Source organism: Protopterus annectens, chromosome 9.part0 (genome assembly GCF_019279795.1).
Source record: "Protopterus annectens isolate FY-2018-M chromosome 9.part0, PAN1.0, whole genome shotgun sequence".
NCBI lineage: Eukaryota > Metazoa > Chordata > Ceratodontiformes > Protopteridae > Protopterus > Protopterus annectens.
In genome coordinates, this window is record NC_056743.1 from 26,409,437 (window position 1) to 26,431,174 (window position 21,738).

The following is a 21,738-nucleotide window of genomic DNA, read 5'->3' on the forward strand; positions in this document are numbered from 1 at the left end:
ATATAGCTTCATATCGGTGGAGAAGCTTAAACTTCTGTCAGAGGTTGGGAGGGTGGCCTAATGGCTAAGGTGTTTGCCTTGCAAACACAAGGTGCAGGGTTTGAGTCTCTCAAGGGATAATTGGCTAGGCTTAAAATGGCTTGCAAGAGCAGTTAGCCTAGTACTAATCTATGACCCTATGATCCTTAAAAAAGCATCATATAAATGATAGCAACTCCTTACAAGAGACACTGTCATTAGAGACCTCAATGCCTTCTGGATAACAAGATCTTCTTTGACCATCACATATCCACTGTCATTAAGAAAGTCTTCAGCCTCACCCAAACAATTATTAAAGGCATCTCCTCCTAATCAAACTTGATTTTCATTCCTCCATCAGGTCCATATCACAATACATCCTATCCAAACGCTTAACCCAACCTGAAAACTCACAGCAGTTCCTCACCAAAAAACTGCAGTGTATAAGCTCCCTATACTACCCAGAGTGCCAAAATACCCTGACCTGCTCTTCTGTCTCATGCAGTCTCTAACATGGTAATGTATGCCTGGCATTCAAGTATGTAAATAAGCCAGCTCTGCATGACCTTCTACATATCTGCAAGTCGTGCCATATATCCCCTTCTACTTTCAAAAAGTACAGTTTTGTACCTACCATAAATGTAGATGTTTGAGTGTTCACACTGCTGCAGTCATTATACTTGGGTTATCCTGCCGTCAGGTGGCCCCGGAGTCGGCCAGAGTTCCAAAGTCTTGGTCTGGCGTCGGTTGTTGTCGCTGCTTCCCTGACGTCAGTGTGCCAGGGGTATATAATGCATCCAATGCCATTTTCTTCAGTTTTTCTTGCCCCAGATGTCAGGTGCCCCCAAGTAGGTAGGCAATACATATTGCTAATAAAACATATACATATAAAATAAAAATACCTTCAGTTACAAGCAAATGCACCACAAAGGTTGTATAGGATAGAAAGGTATAGATAAGTCCAGCTAGGACAGAGGGGGTGGAGAGAGGGTAACTTGGACTGCAGCAGTGTGAACACTCGAACATCTACATTTATGGTAGGTACAAAACTGTACTATGTTCATCGTGTTACACTGCAGCAGTCATTACACTTGGGTAGAATCCCAAAGCTAAGGGTGGGTGGCTGGTCTATAAAGAGTTAGGGTTGGCTATGAGGCCCTGCAGAACTGCAGTGGCAAATCCTGCTCTGGATTAGAGTAAAGAGGCAAGTGGTAATGCTTGGTAAAGGTGTGCACTGAACTCCAAGTTGCAGCCTCCAAAATTTCCTTGGCTGGTACTCCTCTGAGAAAGGCTGTTGAAGTGGCTGTTGCTCTGGTAGAATGTGGCCTAATGTTATTATGGACTGATTTTCCATGCTGTGTGTAGCAGTAACGAATACAGTGTCCTATCCATTTGGAGATAGTCTGCTTTGAGATAGCCTTGCCCTGTGATCCTGCAGCATATGCTACAAACAGTTGCTCAGTTTTCCTGAAAGCTTTTGTTTTGTCCAAGTAGAAGTGTAGCTGCCTGTGTATGTCCAAAGAGTGCAGAAGTTTCTCCCCTTTATTCTGGGGGTTTGAATAAAAGGTTGGCAAATGGATGGTTTGGTTAAGAGCCACACTAGATACCACCTTTGCAATAAAGGTAGGGTTTGTCCTTAAAGAAACCCTGTCCTGATGAAAAATTATAAAAGGTTCCACTGCCACTAATGCCTGTAGCTCCGACTCTTCGTGCTGAAGTTACTGATAGGAGCAGAGCTGTTTTCCATGATAAAAATTTTAGATCGGCTGTATTGGCTGGCTCAAATGGTGGCAGGGTCAGTTTTTCCAAAACAAAATTGAGGTCCCAAGTTGGTGTTGGTGCTCTCCGGGGCGGTCTTATATTTTTAGCCCCTCTGAGGTACTGTTTTAGCAAGGGATGAGAGAATAAAGGAGGATCCATGTTGTAATGTGCTGAAATGGCAGAGGCGTGGATCTTAATTGATGAGAAGGATAGGCCTTTGTCCAGCATCTCAGTTAAGTATTGTAAAAATCTGAGAAATGTTTGGAACAAGAGGGTCAAGGCTTTGAGCCTGGTTCCAGGCACAGAATCTCTTCCATTCTTCTGAGTAGGATTTCCTGGTGCTAGGCCTTCTGGCCCCCAAAATGACATCCATAACAGCTTTAGAGAGAGGTGTTGCCTGTTTGACTAATGAATCTGCCACACAGCCAGGTTTAGGGTTTTGAGCTGACCGTGCAGGATCTGATTGTTTTGTTGAGTCAGAAAGTGTGAAATTTGAGGCAAAATCCATGGCGGGCCTTGAGCTAAGTTCTTTAAGATTGGGTACCAGTGCTGGTGTGGCCAGACTGGAGCAATCAGGATCATCTGTGGTTTTTCTTGTCTGGCTTTTAGGAGTACCTTTGAAAAGAGAGGCAGTGGTGGGAAGGCATAAACTTCTAGGCTTTTCCACCTGAATGAAAGAGCATCCACTTTCCATGCTTGTGTGTGTAAGTCCTTGTGCAGAATTTTTGTAGTTGGCAATTCAGTGGGGAGGCAAAAAGATCTATGTCTGGGCATCCCCATTTTTGCGTTACCATGCTGAAGATTTGTGGATTCAATTTCCATTCATGAGGGTCCATGATATTTCTGCTTAGATCGTCTGCCAGAGTATTTTTCTTTCCTGGCAGGAATTGTGCTTGCAGATGAAATTGTAAGTTAGAGCTGTGTTCCACAAGGTCATGGCTTGCCTGCATAGGGGATAAGAATGAGTGCCCCCTTGCTTGTTTATATACCACATTACTGTGGTGTTGTCTGTCTTTAATAATAATTGTCCTGGATGCAGAAGGTCCTTGAAAGCTGTTAGGGCATTTTGAACAGCCAACATCTCTTTTTGATTGATGTGAAGATGCATTTGGTCTGTAGTCCATTTGCCCTGAATACATTTTCCTGCCATGTGTGCTCCCCAGGCGTAATCCGAAGCATCTGTTAGAGTCTGCCTGGCTGTGGGTAGAATGAAAGGCTGACCCTTGTTGAGGTGACATGCCTGTGCCCACCATCGAAACTCCTGTTGTAGGCAGGGAATTATTGGTATTACTGCTTCTAAACTGTGAGAGTGTTGAGTCCAAACACTTTTTAGGTACCATTGTAATTTCCTCATACACAGTCTGGCATATGGAATTAATAGTATGCAGGATGCCATGAATCCAAGGGCCTGCAGAATTTTTCTTGCAGGGAGATGGGACTTTTTTGCCAGTAATTGAAAATATTGAGTCAGTTGTCCTTGTTTGTCTGGCGTGAGATAAGCCATCTGGGCCGTTGTATTTAAGATGACACCCAGGAATATTATCTGTTGTGAGGGCACAAGTTTTGACTTCTTTTCGTTTACTGTGTACCCTACAGAAATTAGCAACCTTTTTACAAACGCCATATGCTTTAGAAGAATGTCCTTTCTCTCTGTTTGAATGAGGCAGTCGTCCAGTTATGGATATATTTGAATTCCTTTTTGCCTGCAAAATGCAATTACTGGTGCCAGGCACTTTGTAAAGACCCTGGGCGCAGTAGATAAGCCAAAGGGCAATGCAGAGAATTGGTAGCGCATTGTACCAGCTTTGAATTTGAGGTATCTTCTGCGATCTTGTCTGATAGGGACATGCAGGTATGCCTCGTAACAAGCCAAGCCTTCTTGCCCAGCATGGGAAGAAGCTGCTGTAGTGTCAACATTTTGAATTTCGGAACATCCAGGTAAGTATTTAGAGTTGAAAGGTCTAGTATGGGTCTCCAGGCTTTGTCCTTTCTGGGGACCAGGAAGAGTCTTGAGTAAAATCCTTGTCCTTGTTCCTGCTGTGGTACTTTTTGAATAGCTCTCATGTCCATGAGGGCTGAAATTTGTTTTGTAGCCTCTGCCCATTGATTTTGTGGCAGGTTTGGCATTCCTTTTAGCCTTGGTAAAGAATGAAAGTGGAACCTGTAACCTTGAGACACAATATTCAGAACCCATTTGTCTTGGGTGATTGTTCGCCAATTTTGAGAAAAAAGTGCTAGTTTTCCCCCTAAGGGGGCTGCCAAAAGGGAAGTGCTTGGCATTCGAAGGGGGAAGTCATTGGGACTGTTTCCTGTAAGGTTGAGACTTGTCCTCACCTCCTTTTGGGGTTGAGGTACCCCACTGTCATTGTCTGTTAGAGCCTTGGGGTAGAGATCTGCCTCTTGGGCGTCTGTATCTGCCTCTCTGTGGCCTGTCTGGAAAGGACCAATTCTTTGTAGGCCAATTTCTGCTAAATCGAGGTGGTTGCACCTGTAAGAAATCTTTGACTGTTTGCATAGATTTAGCTTTATCCTCCATTTTCTTTATCACCTCTTCTGCCTTAACACCAAACAAGGTATCATGCTGTAAAGGAGCATCCAATAATTTTGCCTTAACATGATCAGGTAAACTCTGTTCTTTTAACCAAGCATGTCTTCGAATCACAGAACCTGTAACTGTGGCCCTACAAGAGGCCTCTAAAGAATCAAAGCCACATTGCAGAGTATGTTTTCCCACCTGTTCAACTGCATGCAATAAATCCTGCATTTCTTTATAGTCAGGAGCTTCTGAGATTGCAAGCATTTTCTGTTTTAACTGAGCCAATAAATATTGCTGGTACTTAAGCATGTGAAACTGGCAATTTAAAGCCCGTACTGCTAAAGCTGCAGAAGTTAAACTTTCTTCCCCCATCTATCCAATGCTCTAGAATCTCTGTCAGGGGGGACTGGATTTTTGGGACCCTGGGAAATGGTTTCTGGGTCAGCAGAAGGATTTTTATAAAGAAATCTGTGAGAGTCAGGGACTCTATTATACCTATCTGGCTTGGCGGGTGCAGGGGGCAAAGAATCAGGAGATAAGCTGGATTCAGAGAACACATCATCCACAATATCTAACACAGGCGGAATAGCCAGGGGCCTGTGCTGAGGCAATAAAAGGAAGTCCCTGAGCCTTTTCTTGGATTCTGAATAATCCTGACTTTCCCAATGGAAATGCTCCCTCATGGTACGTAAAGTTTCCCCAAAAGAGTAATCCTCAGGAGGAGAGGCTGAAGGGGATAGATTCTTCAGCATCAGACTCTTCATAGGGGGGTAAAGAGTATCCCTGGTCTGATGAGGAATCAGAGGAAATGGAAACCTGATTAGAGGAATCATAGTCTGTATCCTGCCTAGGCCTTTTCTCAGGAGGGGGATGGGAACCCCTGATTAGAGTAATGAGGTCTTCGGCCATTTTGAGCATCTGTTTCTTAGGCATGGAGGAGTGTCCAGGAGAATGCTGTACTTGCTTCTTTGTCTTTAATGGTGTTTTTGTCTTGGCTGTTGCTTTAATGGTAAGTTGTGAAGGTCTGAAAACACCCTCAGAAGCCGATGCCTGCTCAGCGGCTCCGGACCCATCTGAAGGATTAGTTTCCGTAGGCCCAATACCTTGAGTTTCCAGAGGCCTAGTTGTGTCCATATGGGAGTCGGAGGCGGCCTGTGGCTCTGAGATAGCAGCTGTCAGGGGTTGCAAAAGCACCTCACTGAGAACCGGCGAACCGGTGACTGGCCTAGAAGAGGCTTCGTCGTCGGTTTTGGACCACGGATGCCTGTCTTTATCCTTGTCTTTGCGTTTTTTAAGAATTGCGGTCGTCGGTTGATCCGACAGCATACTATAATTGAACCTTCGGCCAAAGTAGTGCAAAGCAAAATCAAAACGTCTTTTTATAGTGCGTTTGTTAAATCTAGCACAAAACAGACAACTAGTGACGTCGTGATCAGGGCCTAGGCATGGAATACAGTAAGAGTGGAAGTCTTTATGAGGTATTTGCTTCCCACAAGAAATACAATTATTAACTTTTTTGACATCGGTCTGAGGCAAGAAAAAAAGTTTCCCTAACGGGGTACTTAGCTTTATTGAAGAGTTTGGATCTGAAATTCGACTTCGAAAATCTCAGGAGTCGGCCGACCGGCACTTGCGAACTGCTTTTGCTTCGGGCACCGCACAGCAAGAAAGACTGAAGAAAATGGCGTCGGATGCATCTTATATAACCCTGGCACACTGACGTCAGGGAAGAAGTGACAGCAACCAATGCCGGACCAAGACTTTGGAACTCTGGCCGATTGCGGGACCACCTGATGGCAGGATAACCCAAGTGTAATGACTGCAGCAGTGTAACATGATAAACATCTATCTATGATGACTTACTGGGAAAACACAAACTGATCCCAGAACCAGAGCCCCAGTGCCTTACGGATGGGGATGGGGAGTAAGCAGCCAATCTACTGCCTGAACCGATGATTAAATGCCAATGCCATCTCTGGTTTAAATGAAATGATTAATTCTAGGTGCATGTTTAAAGACACACCTCTCAAACATTAATCCAAGGTAAAAATAACAATGCTTTGGTGTCTGTGAAAGTCTTTTAAAACTGACAACAATTTATATTCACATATACTATTGTCTATTATGTGTTACTATCAGTTTTTAATGTATTTTTATTTTCTTAATTATTCATTTTCTGACATTGTTGAAGGTGCTTTTCAGTTACATGGCCAGTTACAAAACATTTACGTTCATTCATCACACTACATCTGATGAAGTTTTGGTACAAAAACAAAAGAGTTTACAATATAGTTGTGTTACACAATTATTAAATGATTAATCTGCTCCTGAGATACAGTCACCCTGTTTAACTACTAATATAAAGAGTTGGGGTTGGGGTGTAATCCCCATGTTGAGGGTGCAAGGGAGGAAGGCTGACCCCTGCAAAATGTTTTTTATTTTTTTTTTAATCAGGTTTCAACACTGCTGAGTTAAAATTTTAATTTATATCCTTTATGATCAATTGTAGTTAGTTTTTATCTATAGTTCTGACAATCAGTCACTAGCTTGCTCTCACCCAAGATGTAGGCTGCATTACACATAGGACAGGGGACTGAAAAGGCTGATAAACTCAGTGGTGGAACTGAAGCACAGCAGAGCAGGACCCAGAAAAAGATACAGTAAAAAAAATAAAAATAAAAATAAAAATAAAAAAAAAAACTCTGCTTCTTCATGTACTGCACTTCCATTTATTGCTTACTTCATTGCACATTTTGTCAGTCTGAATACCCCTTAACAACCATGTCATCCAACCTAAGACTATAGTATCTGCATGCTATGTAATTTGTGAAGACTATAGTATTGGCATGCTATGTAATTTGTGAAGACTATAGTATCTGCATGCTATGTAATTTGTGAAGACTATAGTATCTGCATGCTATGTAATTTGTGAAGACTATAGTATCTGCATGCTATGTAATTTGTGAAGACTATAGTATCTGCATGCTATGTAATTTGTGAAGACTATAGTATCTGCATGCTATGTAATTTGTGAAGACTATAGTATCTGTATGCTATGTAATTTGTGACGACTATAGTATCTGCATGTTATGTAATTTGTGAAGACTATAGTATCTGCAAGCTATGTAATTTGTGAAGACTATAGTATCTGTATGCTATGTAATTTGTGACGACTATAGTATCTGCATGCTATGTAATTTGTGAAGACTATAGTATCTGCAAGCTATGTAATTTGTGAAGACTATAGTATCTGTATGCTATGTAATTTGTGACGACTATAGTATCTGCATGCTATGTAATTTGTGAAGACTATAGTATCGGCATGCTATGTAATTTGTGAAGACTATAGTATCTGTATGCTATGTAATTTGTGAAGACTATAGTATCTGTATGCTATGTAATTTGTGACGACTATAGTATCGGCATGCTATGTAATTTGTGAAGACTATAGTATCGGCATGCTATGTAATTTGTGACGACTATAGTATCTGCAAGCTATGTAATTTGTGAAGACTATAGTATCTGCATGCTATGTAATTTGTGAAGACTATAGTATCTGCATGCTATGTAATTTGTGAAGACTATAGTATCTGCATGCTATGTAATTTGTGAGTGTACCACAATGAAACTTTAAGACATCTGGTACTATGCCTTTGCCACTGTTGGGTATGCTTGTCCTGTACTGCTTCACTGCTTTTCACAGCGTGAAGTTTTTCTTCCAAGTCATCCACACATTTCAGCACAGCAATACTAAGGTATTACTCCAGTTAACATAAGTAAGAACTTAGTCACACGTGAACCCAAAGAAAATTCTGTAACTACTGAATGCAAGTAGGCAGCAGCAGGGATGAATGCCTGTTAACTCTAAAAGGGCTCTCACAGAACTCTAGTGGTCAGGGCAGATTGCCATACATGTATAAGGTGTTTTACAGTGACATAATAATTATACCATATGTAGACATATCAATCATGCCCTATTTCCTGCTTATGCCTGTATTCTTAGGCAAGCTATTACAACACCACTGTTTCCCCTACCTTGTAAAACGTTTAATATAACTCATTATGTATGACTAATCTGTAATCATGGAGTCTTACAATATGCATTACTTCCTTATAAGCAAACAATTTCCACAAAGGCTGCAATTCAGTCTGAACTACTACTACTGGCGTTTCTAAAATTAAGAAAAGTGGGCACGTAGGTTTGTAGCATATGACTGAGATTACAGAACAATATACTGGAATGCTAAGAGAACACAATTACTCTGTCTATAGAATGGCTTACTTCTGTGGGAATGGCACTGCGTAGTTAATTAAAAAAAAAAAACAAAAAAAAACACCACAACTCAATCTAAAACCCATACTCTGCTTAAACTGTAAATGGGGCATACCTCTTGTCTGGATCCATCCCATCTGGCTCTGTTAATGGAATCAGTGGTGACATCTGTCCAGTAGATGGACTCTTCCTTGGAGTCCCAGTCCAGGGCCACAGCACTACGCACATCAGCAAGAGGGATGACATCATCTGACCGGTCATCTGTATCAAAGCTGATTCGGCGGATGTCCGTCCTTCGGGCAAAAAGCAGGAACTTGTCAAGACCTGATCAAAGGCCGAAAGGTCTCTTTTTAATTTTACTATGTTCAAAGGGAAAAAAATATTCAAAGGCACACACAAAGATCTTCCCCGTGCAAATGTTACTCACCCCACACATGGTTAATTAACATTCTACATCAAATCTTAGAACTGTGACCAGTTACAGTCTTACTTCTTCATGAAAGAAGAGTACCCCCTCAACAAAGGTACTTAACATATCCTGAGCATACATTCCTGGATAGTAAAATCACAAAGGACATACATTTTAGTAAACAAGTTACAAATGTGGAAATAACGAAGATACAAACTTAACAGGAAAACACATTCATGCTTTAAATGTCCATATAAAGTGGTTCTATGGAGGCATACTCAATTAAAAGATCAAATAAAACTAAACTCCATCTTTCTTAACTCATTACTTACACCTTGAACTCCACACTGCTGTAGACTAAAACTTGGGTGGAATCAGAATGCATCTTCATCATCATCAAGTAAGATTTGTGGAACAAAATGTAGGGGTCACTTGCTACCTTGAAACCAGAAAAGTGAACCATGGCATGGGACAAAAAGTACAGTTGTGTACACTTACCATAAAATGTAATGTTCGAGTGTATACATTGTTGAAGTCATCACACTTGGGTTATTTGCCTGCAGGTAGCCCTCAGTCGGCCCAAATACCAGAGTCTTGGGATTTCTGCGTTGGATGATGTCACCTCTTCCGTAACGTCAGGTCGACAGGGGTATAAAACATGCAGCCGACGCCATTACATCAGTTTTTCTTGCCATAGATGTCAGGAGCCCCCAAAATAGGAAGCTATTACATGGTGTGGAGCACCTCCAGTAAAAAGTAAATACCCCTACCATAAAAGATGGCCATAGAGAGGATAGGTAAAAAGGATAGAGAAAGTCAGGGGGCTGGAGGGAGGGAAACCAGGACTGCAACAGTGAATACACTTGAACATCTGCATTTATGGTAAGTGTATACAACTGTATTATGTTCTTCGTGTTTCACTGTTGCAGTCACCACACTTGGGTTGATTCCCAAAGCTGAGAAAGGGTGGATGCAGTCAAGAAGTGTTGGGGCTGGCTAGCAGGCCTTGTAAGACTGCTGTAGCAAATCCAGCTCTGGATTTAGAAAAAATAGATGAGTGGTAATGCTTGGTGAAGGTGTGTACAGAACTCCAGGCTGCAGCTTCCAGGATGGCTCTAGTGGGGACCCCTCTGAGAAATGCTGTAGAGGTTGAAGTAGCTCTAGTGGAATGAGTTCTGATCCCCAAAGGGGTAGGTTTTCCAGGGTGTTGTAGTAGAAATGGATGCTGTGTGCTATCCATTTGGAAATGGTTTGCTTCAAAATGGCCTAGCCCTCTGCCTCTGTAGCAAAGATGAATAGTAGCTGTTCAGATTTTCTGAAAGGCTTAGTCCTGTCAAGGTAGAACCTCAGCTCCCTGTGCACGTCCAAGGAGTGCAGGATCCTTTCCCCTCTATTCTGAGGATTAGGGAAAAATTTTGGCAAATGGATGGATTGGTTTAAAGCCACACTGGATACTACCTTGGGCATAAGGGAAGGGTTATTCCTGAGGGAAACCCTGTCAGCATAGGAAATAATGAAGGGCTCCACACCACTAGTACCTGTAACTCAGACACTCTTTTTGCTGAAGTAATAGCTAGAAGTAAGGCTGTTTTCCAAGAGAGGAATTTTAACTGTTGATGCAGCAGGTTCAAAAGGGGGAAGTGTGATCTACTCCATTACAAATTTAAGGCCCCAGGCCGGGGTGGAAGCTCTCCTAGGGGGCCTTAAATTGTAAGCTCCTCTCAGGAACTGCTTGATGAGAGGGTGAGAAAAGAGAGGAGGCTCAGTATTATAATGAGCTGAGATGGCAGAGGCATGAATCTTAATGGATGAGAAGGAAAGGCCTCTGTGGAGCAGCTCTGCTAGGTAATCAAGGATTTGAGGTAAGTTGGGCACAGCTGTGTCCTTTCCTTGAGACTGACTCCAAGAACAATATCTTTTCCACTTTTCAGCACAGGATTTCCTAGTACTAGGCCTTCTGGCCTCAAGGATGACGTCCAGCACCTGTTTGCTGAGGGATGCTGGTGGTGTATTCATGGGATAAGCCAGGCTGCAAGGTTTAGGATTTGCAGCTGTGGATGCAAAATCTGTCCCTCCTGCTGAGACAGCAGGGAAGGTGTCTGATTGTAGGTGCCACTGCTGTCAGACTGCATAGGAGTGGGTACCAGTGCTGGCACAGCCAGTCTGGTGCAATAAGGATTGCCCTTAGCCTATACTCTTTGATCTTGAGTAGTACTTTTGAAAGGAGGGGTAGAGGAGGAAAGGTATAAATTGAGAGGTTTTCCCATGTAAAGGATAGGGTGTCCACATTCCAGGCTCTGCTGTGAGGGTTCCTGGTGCAATATTTGTTGCATTGGTGGTTTTGGGGGGAGGCAAAAAGGTAAACCTCCGGAGTTCCCCACCTCTGGGTTAGAAGTTTGAATGAGTTGAGTTCCAGTTTCCACCCGTGAGGGTCCAGAAGATTTCTGCTCAAGTCATCTGCCAGTGAATTTTGCTTGCTGGTAGTTTGTGGGTACTTTGTTTTTTCCAAAGGGGATGACTATGCACTTTTTGGCATTTAGCTTGAGGTCATGATTTTGACACCAGGTATCCTTCTCAGTGAGACCCTTTTGGAGGATGTCTGAGTCAGCCGGAGAGTCAGTTATAGCCCGTAGTTTGCAGTCGTCTGCGAACTTGGTCAACCATAGTCCTCCTGTGCTTGCCTATACCTCTGAGAAGTATATACCGAACAGGAGGGGTCCTAGGACTGAGCCCTGGGGAACGCCACTTATAACCGGTTTAGTCTCAGACCTATCTCCCGCAACTCTCACCATGTGGGTTCTGTCCGTGAGCCAGTTGGCAACCCATCTTGTGACGTAGGGGTTTATGTTCAGGCTGTTGAGCTTGTCTATAATACCAGAATGGGGAATGGTGTTGAAGGCCTTAGCGAGGTCTAGGTTGGCTGTGTGTACCACCATTCCCTTGTCTATAGCCTTGGTACCTGTCTCAAAGAAGTCCACCAGGTTTAGGAGTCAGGATCTGCCCTTAAAGCCGAACTGGGTAGGGTCCAGTGTTTGGAGGTTCCCAATTTCTCTGTTAATGAGTTCCATGATGATGTGCTCCACAGCCTTGCAACCAAGCTAGTCAGGGGTACAGGGCGATAGTTCCCAGGGTCTGCTGTGGCTCCACCTTTGTGGAGTGGAATAACCGTTGCTGTGCACCACTCTATGGGTACGTAGCCTGTGGAGAGGCTGCGTTTGAACAGTGTGTTTAGGTGAGGGGTTAGTTCATCTTTGAGCTCATGTAGGATGCAGCCTGGGACACCATCCGGTCCCATTGATGCTGTGTTTTTGGCTTTAGAGAGGGCTGTTTTAACCTGAGTGTCTGATTTCAGGGGCTCCACATTCTTCTGGTATGGTTATAGGCCCTTTTGGGGGTTAGAGAGGGGTGAAGTTTGCACTGAACCTGTCTGCCAGGATGTTGGGGATATCGGTTGGTTCAGTGTATTTTGTGCCATTCTGCACTAACTACAAGCAGATCTGAGCATTGCCACTTAGATTCTTGACATATCTAAAGAATGCCTTGTGGTTATCTTTGGAGTACTTGGCAATTTTTCTTTCGAAGCTCGTCTTGGATGATTTTATGAGGGATCGTAGTTTCTTGCTGATACTGATCAGGGATGTCTTCCCTTCTTGGGATTTTACTCTTTTCTGTACTAGTTTTCTCCTTCTATTGTATAGCTTGTTTATGGCAGGGGTCCACCAGACTGGTTTCCTTTTCTTGGAGGAGTGAGTCTTGGTTTTGCTTGGGATAGCATGATCCATGCATCTTGTAGGTGCCCATAGAATGCATTAGTAAAGGATTTTGCAGCTTGGACAGCGTTATCCTTTAGCATGGGGGCTTTGAAACTTTCCACCTCAGTCTTAAGTAATGTGAAGCTTGCTTTTGAAAAGTTTCTCACAGTAGTTTCCTTGTCTGGGGGTGGGTCGGAATGTGGATATCCAGAGTGATTTGTTTATGATCAGACCTAACCAGTGAGGGGTTGACCTCCGGTGTGGAACACCGGTCACCCATGCTGGTGATGACCAGGTCAAATATGTTGTCACCTCTGGTGGGAGTGTTGACCAATTGATCCAGGGTATTTGAGTTTATAAATTCTAGGAAATACTGGGCAAGGGAGTTAGTACTTGAGTAGTTCTCCAAGTTAATGTTTGGGTAATTAAAATCACCCAATATTAGGGTGTTTGCAGAACCTTTATGTTTCCCAGTGTTTCCAGAAATGCAGAATCAGGGTCCTGGAACATGGTGGGTGATCTGTAGCAAGCTACAATTTGAATTGCAGTTTTTCCCATTATTAGTTGCACGTGGATGATGCACAAAACATACTCGGAGGCTCTAAATAAAAATCTGCCTAAGAAGCAGAGACCTCCAAAGCAGACATCCAAGCAACCTCCACCCTCAAACAACCACCACGTATCACATACTTCACAAACTCAGGGTGCCATGCAACCACAGCCCTTAAGGCACAACAACACACCCAATACACTAGTAATAGATGACTCTATTGTCAGGCACACTGACTCACTAGACTGAATAAGGAGAAGATTACTGTAAGCTGCCTGTTGGGTGCCAGGCTCCGCCACATAACACAAGCACTCAGGTCATTCCAAAACAAGTACAAATATAACTCTGTCATTGTACATGTTGGTGTGAACGACCTGAGACATACCTCCTTGGACTACATGAAAAGAGACAGAGAGGAGCTCTCTCATCATGTAGCCCAGGCCGGTATGACCCTAACCCTGAGTAGCATCTTGCTCTCACCAAGAATGATGCCACAGTATGAAGAAAAAAATGATCAGTTTTAACAATTGGCTAAGCTATTGGTGTCGTTCAAAGGGGATCCAGTGTCTGTCAGCCTGGGAAGAAATGCTCGACAAGCCACTCTGCTTCGCCAGAGATGGCTTGCACCTGTCACCCTTAGGCTTTTGAATACTGGCAAAGGCTCTTGCCACCCCCATAGTGCCTTTTTTAGGCAAGGCTCAAAAGACAAACCCACCTCCATAAACAACACAAGAAACCAGAAACTGTCGGTAATGCAACTCAATGCCAGAAGTCTAAACCTCAAAATGCATGCACTCGAGGCACTCCTTTGCATGGAGCAAATCGATATCTGTGTAGTAACAGAAACCTGGTTCAAAGCTCCAGAGAGCACCCCATCAATACCAGGCTACAACTCATACCATCATTTTTGGCCCCAGTACCCAGACCGAAATACAAAAGGAGGGGGTGTATCCATTTTCATAAAGGATACCCACATCTCCAGGTTAGTAGCACAGCACGACGCCTCGGAGACCATCCAAGTGCAACTAACAGTGGGCAAAGCTGCTGTTCAGATTGCAGCCTGCTACAGATCACCTACCTTGTCTCAGGACCCCCACTCAGCATTCCTGAGAACATTGGAAAATAAAAAGGTCCTACCTAACACCATGATATTGGGAGATTTCAACTACCCAAACAATGACTGGGATAACTACTCAAGTACAAACTCTTTAGCCCAACGCTTCCTAGAGTTTATACACTCAAACGCCCTGGAACAGCTGGTCACGATGCCCACAAGAGGTGACAACATACTGGATCTGATCATCACCAACATGGGGAATCAGTGCTCCACACCAGAGGTAAACCCCTCGCTGGTAAGATTGGATCATAAACTAATCACACTGGACATCCACATCCCTAACCCACCCCCAGTCAAGGAAACCACTATGAAAAGCTTTTCAAAAGCCAACTTCACACTTCTCAAGACCTAGGTGGAAAGTTTCAAAGCCCCCTTGCTAAAGGATAATGCTACCCAAACCGCAGAATCCCTTACAAGTGCATTCTATGACCATCTACAGGGATGCATGGATTGAGCCATTCCAAGCAAAACCAAGACTCACTCCTCCAAAAATAGGAAACCAGTCTGGTGGTCCCCGGCCATAAATAAGCTATACAACAGAAGGAGGAAACTACTACATGATAGAGTAAAATTCCAAAAGGCGAAAGCATCACCGATCAATATTAGCAAGAAACTACGATCCCTCATAAAATCATCCAAGGCCAGTTTCGAAAGAAAAATTGCCAAGGACTCGAAAGAAAAATTGCCAAGGACTCTAAAGATAACCACAAAGCCTTCTTCAGCTATGTCAAAAATGTAGATGGCAACTCTCAGACATGCTGAGCTAGTGCAAAATGGCAAAAAATACACTGAACCAACTGACATTGCCAACATCCTGGCTGACAAGTTCAGTGCAAACTTCACCCCCAAAAGGGCCTGTGTCCATCGCAGAAGAATGCAGAGCCCCAGACATCACGGACACGCAGGTAAAAACCCTCTCCAAAGCTAAAAACACAGCATCAATGGGACCGGATGGTGTCCCAGGCTGCATCTTACATGAATTCCAAAAGGAACTAAACCCTCACCTAAAGTCACTGTTCAGACTCAGCTTTACCACAGGCTACATACCCAAAGAATGGCATAAAGCAACAGTTATCCCGTTCCACAAAGGTGGTGCCACAACAGAACATGGGAACTATCGCCCTATAAGCCTGACTAGCCTGGTCTGCAAAGCTATGGAACGAATCTTCATGGAACTCATAAACAGAGACATTGGGAACCTCCAGACACTGGACCCTACCCAATTTGGCTTTGTTAAAGGCAGATCCTGCCTCCTAAACCTAGTTGACTTCTTAGAAACAGTTACCAAGGCCATAGATAAAGGAAAGGTAGTCCACACAGCCTACCTGGACCTCGCTAAGGCCTTCGACACCATTCCCCACTCTGGCATCACAGATAAACTCACCAGCTTGAACATTACCCCTATGTCACGAGATGGGTGGCCAACTGGCTCACGGATAGAACACACATGGTCGGAGTTGCAGCTGCCATGTCTGATTCTAAACCAGTTACAAGTAGCGTCCCACAGGGCTCGGTCCTGGGACCCCTCCTGATCGGTATATACTTCTCTGAGGTACAGGCAAGCACGGGAGGACTATGGAGGACCAAGTTCGCAGATGACTGCAAACTGAGGGCCATAATCGACTCCCCGGCAGACACAGACATCCTCCAGAAGGGTCTTATAGAGACAGACACCTGGTGTCAAAACCATGGCCTCAAGCTGAATGCCAAAAAATGAATAGTCATCCCCTTTGGGAAAAACAAAGTGCCCACGAATTACCACATAGGTGGTAATCCACTAAGTACGGAAGATGTAATTAGGAACCTGGGGACCCAGGTAGATAGCAACCTCTCCTTTGATAATCACATTGCCAAAGTGTTTAGAAATTCCTTCTATGTAGCCCACTTAATCACGAAAGAGTTCGCCTCTAGATCAAGAGAGGTCATTGTGCCCCTCTACTCATCACTCATTAGGCCAATAATAGAGTACAATGCCCCATTTAGAATGTACCTTACTCGACACCTGCAACAGCTGGAAAGACCACAGAAGTACCTCACCAAGAGGATCATGGGCCTCAAAGAGATGCCCTATGCAGCTCGACTAAAGAAACTCCAGCTCTACTCAGTTGCTTACCGCCTGCTCAGAGGTGATCTCTGCCTGACGTATAAGGCCATGTCCAACCCGGAATTAATGGACATGCTCTACCTCAAGAGAACCAAATCTCTTACAGCCACACACTCCAGTGAACTAAACCTCAGCACAACAATAAACAGGACATGTTGGAGGGATAGATTCCTGTCCCAGAGACTTCCCTCGCTGTGGAATAGAATCCCAGTTTATGTTAGACAGAGCCCCTTGCTGACTCTCTTCAAGAGCAATCTTGATGAGTGGACGGGAAATCATAAATTTACCCCTGGGATCACTTCAGTGGCCCTGCTAGACACAGGCCCAGGAAACTAATTTAAAAGGGAGGCAAAAGCCAACACATTCTGGCTATGCTTATAAATGCCCTTGGGCAGATAGCCTAGTACCTACCTATGAACCTATGATAAGGGTATGTCCTGGTAATCAGAATGGTCAGAGTCATCAGACTTCTGGGTCTGTAGAATCAGAAGGAAATTCAATTCTTTGCCTTTTGGTAGGAGAAGGCTGGCTTCCCCTAATTAGAGTAATAAGGTCTTCAGCCATTCTAAGTATTTGTTTTTGTGGCATGGGAGGATGAGCATGCACTTTGGGTGTAGGCGTAGTGCGAACTCTGGGCCAGAGAAACTCAGTAGTTTTAGTAGGAAAGGAAGTTGTCGGTTTAATATGAATATCGCTAGGTCAGAATACACTCTCAGAAGCCGGTGCCTGCACAGCGACTCCAGACCCATCCAAGGTAGAGACATCCACAGGTTTCATAGTCGAAGAAGCATCTCGCAGCATACCGGACTCCAAATGGGTCTCAGCAGAGGCCTGCGAATCTGTAGAAGCAGGCATCAGGGGCTGCAAAGGTGCCTCACTGAGTACCGGTGGACTGGTGACAAGCTTAACGGAAGCGTCGTCGGCAGTTTTTGACCTATGCGGTCTGTCATTGTCTTTGCGCTTTTTCAGATCATCAGTAGTCAGATGGCTTACCGAAGCCATTTTGGAATATGGAGAACGAGAGCGAAAGAATTTAGCTACAAAAATAGCCCAATGACGAATGGCTTGGGCGTTAAGGCACAAAACTGACAGCTAGGGACGTCGTGGTCTGGGCCTAAACAGGTGATGCAGTAAGAATGAAAATCTTTGTGAGGTATTTGCTTTCCACAAGCAAGACAATTGTTAATTTTTTCTGACATGGGTTAGAGCAAGAAAAAAGAATCCCCAATGGGGGTACTTAGCTTTAGAAGACTTCAGGTCTGAAACTCGAAAAAACGAAAATTTCAGGTAGCAGCCGACCGGCACTTGTGAACTGCTTTTGCTTCGGGCTCCTTCATGGCAAGAAAGACTGATGTAATGGTGTCGGCTGCATGTTTTATACCTCTGATGACCTCATGTCATGGAAGAGGCGACCGCATCCGACGCAGAAAACCCAAGACTCTGGTATTCGGGCTGACTGAGGGCTACCTGCAGGCAGATAACCCAAGTGTGATGACTGCAACAGTGAAACACGAAGAACATCAGCAGTCTACTACATGTCAGTGGAAACTGCCCCACTGTGGCACCCAACACAGACAAATGATTTGATTGCAATAATGTACACATCTAAAAGAGAAAGGGCAATAAAGAAATGCCAAGCTGACATTAGTTAACTTGTAAATATTGCTTACTAGGCCACAATTGAGCAATGCCCTAAGAGTAAAAGGGCATTAAGTACAGATTTGGTACTGCAGCTAGACAGACTGTTATGGCTATCCAAGCAATATCCTTGGAAATATAAGTTAGGGAACATTACCAACGTCTGGTGGTCAACTACAAAGCAAAACATAAAAAGCTGAAGAGTCTGAAACTGAATGCATGACCATTAACCTTTAAATCTTACCATCTTCAATTTACGCTATTTCATTTTGCCAGGCATACCACTACTGCTAAACGCAAAAAAAAAACAAAAAAAATGTACCCTACTGTACATATTAAAATTATAGATGCTGCATTCTAGCCTAAAATGCCAAAATGGATCTACATTTGGACATTCATTTCCTGTGGGGAACACTCTGCACCTACAATCTATCTGAGGTGGATTACTCGAAGTAAGATATAACCTGTGGCATCCTCTTTTGGCTTTACCCAGTTAGGGGTCACCACAGCAGATCACCTGCCCACTTATGACTGACAGTGTAGTTTTCCAGTGTTGAGTTGCCAGCCCGGCGCCCAACCTTCCACAGAAGGCATGCACATGCACGCACTCACGCCTAGGGCCAATTTAGAGTGTCCAATCCATCTACAGCATGTCTTTGGGATGTGGGAGGAAACCAGAGCACCTGGAGGAAACCCAAGTGACCACAGGGAGGACATGCAGACTCCGCACAGAAAGCACCCCAGCCAAAGATCGAACAGGAGAGCCTCTTGTAGTGAGGCAGCAACAATACTGCACCACCGCGGCCACCCGGCACATCCTTAGGCAATCCAGACACAAAAACTATATCAAAGCACTATTTCTCTTAACAGGGCTGGGATTGTGTCAGACTGTATGACTAAGAACTGCAGTGCAGCATGAAAGGTGTTCTAAACCACAGAATTCAGCCTTCATTTTGCTTCTCATAATCACATCTTTTGGGTGGCATGATCCTTCTGGCATGGCTTACATGGTACTCCAGAAATGCTATGGGGCTGTTGTGGCACAACAGAACTGCATGTATTACATCTAAAGAAAAGGGGTGAAGTCCAAGTGAAGGAATCGCTTTCCCACAGTGTCCTGTGATTGCATTTCAGTTCTGGAATCCCAGTTACTTCATTCTGATAGCTATACAATCTACTGTTAATGACATACACCTGTAAAGGCACTAAGTCCAAAATGGCACTGCAGATAATAAGGGCAGCTTTGTGCTCCAAAGTCTGCTCAAATCCTTGTCTACTCAGCTAAGCTGAAAACTTAAGTAAAACTAAACCCTGTACCTCCTGAGTAGGACAAAGTCCTGGAATTTAATACCCATATATTGCTTCACTGTAAAACTGACATCACATTTAAACAGCCAGGATTCTCACTTTGAAGCTTGTAATATTGTACTGCCTTGTTTAAAAATCCCATGAGCTAAGCTGTCAACTTAAGTAAACCAAAACCCTGTACCTCCTCAGTAGGGCAATGTCTTGGAATTAAATACTCATATATTGGTTTGCAGTAGAATGGATATCACACTTCGAAAACCAGCAGTCTTACTGTGAAACCTGTAATACATGCTGCCTTGTTTAAAATTCCCATGAGCTCCATTGCAAAACCACATATTCACAAATGAAATTTTACAGTCAAAATGCACAGGAAACTACACAGGAATTCTAAACATTCACAGGTCCTGCTTCTGTAATGCTGACATAGCACTACCAAACTATTACTCTGAAAATGCACAAGAAAGCTAAGATGGAACTAGGTTGCAAAATGGAATAAAAACATGCATACAAGCTCTTAAGTTCTTATGGGTTCTGTTGCTGTAAAACTGCAGTGCCCTGACACAGAGCAGCTCACATGCCCTTCTACAACATGTTATCACTACAGAGAGAGTGGCTGCAGTTCAAACTGAGGCTCACACAGCTCCTGCTGCAGAATCGTGTCAAGGTCATGTGTTCCTCTGCTGGGACTTCTGCAGCTCCAGCTGCATCATGGTATTAATGCCCCCTGTTACTGTACTGAGGCTTCCACAGTTCCTGCTGCAGCATTATTCAGATGCACTTGAAAATGAAGCCTTCATTGCACCTGCTGCAGCAGGGTGAAAGTACAGTTAGTGGAAAAAGTGTATTATCATATGAACAGGAAGCAACATGGTGCCACTACACAACCCTATTGCAATAGCACAAATGCACCTGCATCCTGGAATCCTACAGGATGCTAGCATTTACTATCCTTTTCTGATACCACAGGGATGTACAGGAGTCTTTTGCTGGGTTTAGAACATTGCAGATGCACATTAATCAGATAAACCATCTTCTCATTAATGGGTTTTAGTTTGCTGTTTAATGTTACTACTTGGCATCACATTTAAATGAACAAGACGTTTGGAGTGGTTCACTATGTCAAATGAATAATTGCAAGCAATCACAGCACTGCGAGCAAAAACATAGCATTTATGCCTCACATCTGTGTGCTTGTGGCTTTAAAAGTGAGACTGTACCATACACAATGACCCTGCTTAAGGACAGCCAATGGAAAATTATGATTCCTGCTCCCATAAGCCAGCTTTCCATTATTATCCACAGCAGTTACTGTTGAGACAGGATGGTCACCCAGCCTTCCATCATTATCTATATCAGTTAGTGCTGGGACAGGTCCAGTTTCTAGGATTAACCCCAGTGGTTTGTGCTGGGATGGGATGGTATTCATCACTCAACTTTCCATCACTATCTACAGCAGTTAGTGCTTGGACTCAAAAGGGAATTGCAACTTTGCCTTCCATTATTATCCAGGGCAGGCAGTGTTGGGACTGCCTGGGGCCCATTACTGAGACTTCCATAACTATCAACAGTGGCTGGTAATGGAATGAGCTGATCCTTCCATCATTATCCACAATGGCTGGTAATGGAATGAGCTGATCCTTCCATCATTATCCACAATGGCTGGTAATGGAATGAGCAGATCCTTCCATCATTATCCACAATGGCTGGTAATGGAATGAGCTGATCCTTCCATCATTATCCACAATGGCTGGTAATGGAATGAGCAGATCCTTCCATCATTATCCACAATGGCTGGTAATGGAATGAGCTGATCCTTCCATCATTATCCACAATGGCTGGTAATGGAATGAGCTGATCCTTCCATCATTATCCACAATGGCTGGTAATGGAATGAGCTGATCCTTCCATCATTATCCACAATGGCTGGTAATGGAATGAGCAGATCCTTCCATCATTATCCACAATGGCTGGTAATGGAATGAGCAGATCCTTCCATCATTATCCACAATGGCTGGTAATGGAATGAGCAGATCCTTCCATCATTATCCACAATGGCTGGTAATGGAATGAGCTGATCCTTCCATCATTATCCACAATGGCTGGTAATGGAATGAGCTGATCCTTCCATCATTATCCACAATGGCTGGTAATGGAATGAGCTGATCCTTCCATCATTATCCACAATGGCTGGTAATGGAATGAACAGATCCTTCCATCATTATCCACAATGGCTGGTAATGGAATGAGCTGATCCTTCCATCATTATCCACAA

The 21,738-nt window shown here is 43.7% G+C and overlaps 1 protein-coding gene across 3 annotated transcripts in view; it reads right to left on the reverse strand.

Annotated features, from left to right (window-relative positions):
• LRP4 (LDL receptor related protein 4) overlaps window positions 1-21,738 on the reverse strand; it is a 2,374,694-nt gene that overhangs the window by 536,981 nt on the left and 1,815,975 nt on the right. For all 3 annotated transcript variants that reach the window (XM_044082533.1, XM_044082532.1, XM_044082534.1), the window contains exon 17: window positions 8,704-8,912. In XM_044082533.1, the coding sequence (XP_043938468.1) occupies window positions 8,704-8,912 (209 nt within the window). The remainder of the gene's footprint in view (window positions 1-8,703; window positions 8,913-21,738) is intronic.